This window comes from Stylophora pistillata, chromosome 6, assembly GCF_964205215.1.
Source record: "Stylophora pistillata chromosome 6, jaStyPist1.2, whole genome shotgun sequence".
Taxonomy (NCBI): Eukaryota; Metazoa; Cnidaria; class Anthozoa; order Scleractinia; family Pocilloporidae; genus Stylophora; species Stylophora pistillata.
This window is the reverse complement of record NC_142524.1, coordinates 27,139,967-27,141,944: the sequence shown is the minus strand read 5'-3', so window position 1 is coordinate 27,141,944 and position 1,978 is coordinate 27,139,967. Positions and strand designations below refer to the sequence as shown.

General features: G+C 42.0%; 1 protein-coding gene across 1 annotated transcript; it reads right to left on the bottom strand.

Annotated features, from left to right (window-relative positions):
- Positions 1 to 262: 262 nt before the first annotated feature.
- On the bottom strand, positions 263 to 757 carry LOC148729207 (uncharacterized). The gene has a single exon (XM_088725511.1). The coding sequence runs from the start codon at positions 740 to 742 to the stop codon at positions 263 to 265; it is 480 nt and encodes a 159-aa protein (XP_088581637.1). The 5' UTR covers positions 743 to 757.
- Positions 758 to 1,978: the final 1,221 nt, after the last annotated feature.

The following is a 1,978-nucleotide window of genomic DNA, read 5'->3' as shown; positions in this document are numbered from 1 at the left end:
CCAGTGCGTTTACTGCGTCTGGCCATGAGTTTTTATAATCACTGTCAGCAGACCTCTTTTCACTTGACCTCCCACCGACACAATGGAAAGAATTGGTGACGTCAAACGTTTTTATCTCCTTTTCCGTTCGAGTCTCTTGATAAAGCGTTTGGCCATCACTTTACTCAACGCCTGAGTATTGAGTATGTTTTTATACAAATTGTTTCCAAATAATGCGCCTATCAAGTCCCCTCCGCGTTGTCTCTTCCTTTTACGACGACGACTACGTTTGCGCATATCTGTAACATCTCATGCAACCTTCTTGTTTTAAGAGATGACTCACCAGTCTCATAGAATCGCGACTCGCCGGGTGTACATCAAAACACAAATAACCATACGGTCTTTCCGTGCATTCGTTATATACTTTCATGACCTCTTGCCATTTGGTGGGGTACATTTGCAAGAGTAAATTTCGTAATCCAATTTGATCTCGAGGATTTTTAAATGCAATGATGTACTGTGCATTTCTAGAGATGGTCTTGGCATATTTCCCCGCAGGAAACATATCTTGACAAAGGTAACATACGATGAGATTTAAATGATGCGAATATCGGGTAAACAAATTGAGAATGTCTTTATCGTTTCCGCCTTCAGCCATCAAATCGTCCAAGACTAACATGCCTCCTTTGGTATCACCAAACCATTCTTTAATCTTTTCGTCGTCGGGAACACCCTCGGAAAATTCTATACCTCGCTTTTTCATGTCATCGAAATTCGGTTGCCATGATCCGTAGCACTACCGAATGCGTTTCAGGGGTACGGAAAATACTTCCGGGTTTTCTAACAATAAGCGTTTTAGAAACGTCGTTTTACCGCAACTGGTAGGACCTACTATTAAGAAATTGGCCGGGAATTTAATGGAAAATTCCTCTTCTAAACAGGATGTTGCCATGTCTCTCTCACACACAGAAATAACACTCGAACGAACAACAAAATTATTTTATTAACCCTCGAATCATGTCTTCTAACATACTGCCTACGATATGATCGTTTTGTACGTAATCGGAACTTGTAAAATAATTTAAAAAATCCTCCATGCTTTGACCTCGAGCTTTACACATTAAATAGACCATGGCAAAATCACCGCGACTTGCCGTTTTAATAGATTGTAAGACGCGATCGTTTTTACGAACATATTTCCATCGGTTTAACCATACGATAAACGGTGCAAGATATTGGTAGGTGTGTAAATCTAAACCGTAACTATCTAAAACTTCACAAGAATCATCGTAAGTCCACACGGCTATCCAATGCTCTCCTGGTTTATGACCGGGATGCGTATTCACGATGTAAGCTTGGGGTGATCCTCGAAGCGGTGTGGTAGGTAATTCGTCGCACGCAAAGGCACCAACATAGTAGCGTTTCAGGATGGGATCGCGTTCCCCCAAGGCATTTAATTGATCTGTAGATAACCGCACAAACTCCATTGTCTAAACTAATTCACATCCATGCTGACACCTCCTTTAAACCCATCGATTTCCAGCATGCTTTCGTATTCGCTGTAAATCACAATGGTTCTATTCGCTGTTTGAGCAGCACATTTCAACTGAATATTGATAAATCCTGCTTCTTTGGGAAGTAAGATGGGATCGTCGTGTCTTCCGTTAGCCACGTTTGACCAGGCAAACAAGGTACAATTCTTCCCGTGTCCCCATTCGGCAAAACGAACCATGTTACCCCCTTTTCTATACAGGCATCCCGTGGCTTCCAGAAACCTATGATACCCCGTCATATCTTTGTTTCCATTGTCTGTGTTCAATTCCATCGACTCGTAAGGGTATTCTTCACCATTCCAAATCTGTTTCACCCATTCCACTCCAAATTTCCCAAAGGCAAAAGGGTCTTCATCGTATTGCCCATTAAACCCAGCGGTTGCTAGAATTCCCAGCCCGATTCTCTGGGGAATTTTCCCGTTAAAGGGATTGATGATTTCTTTGTA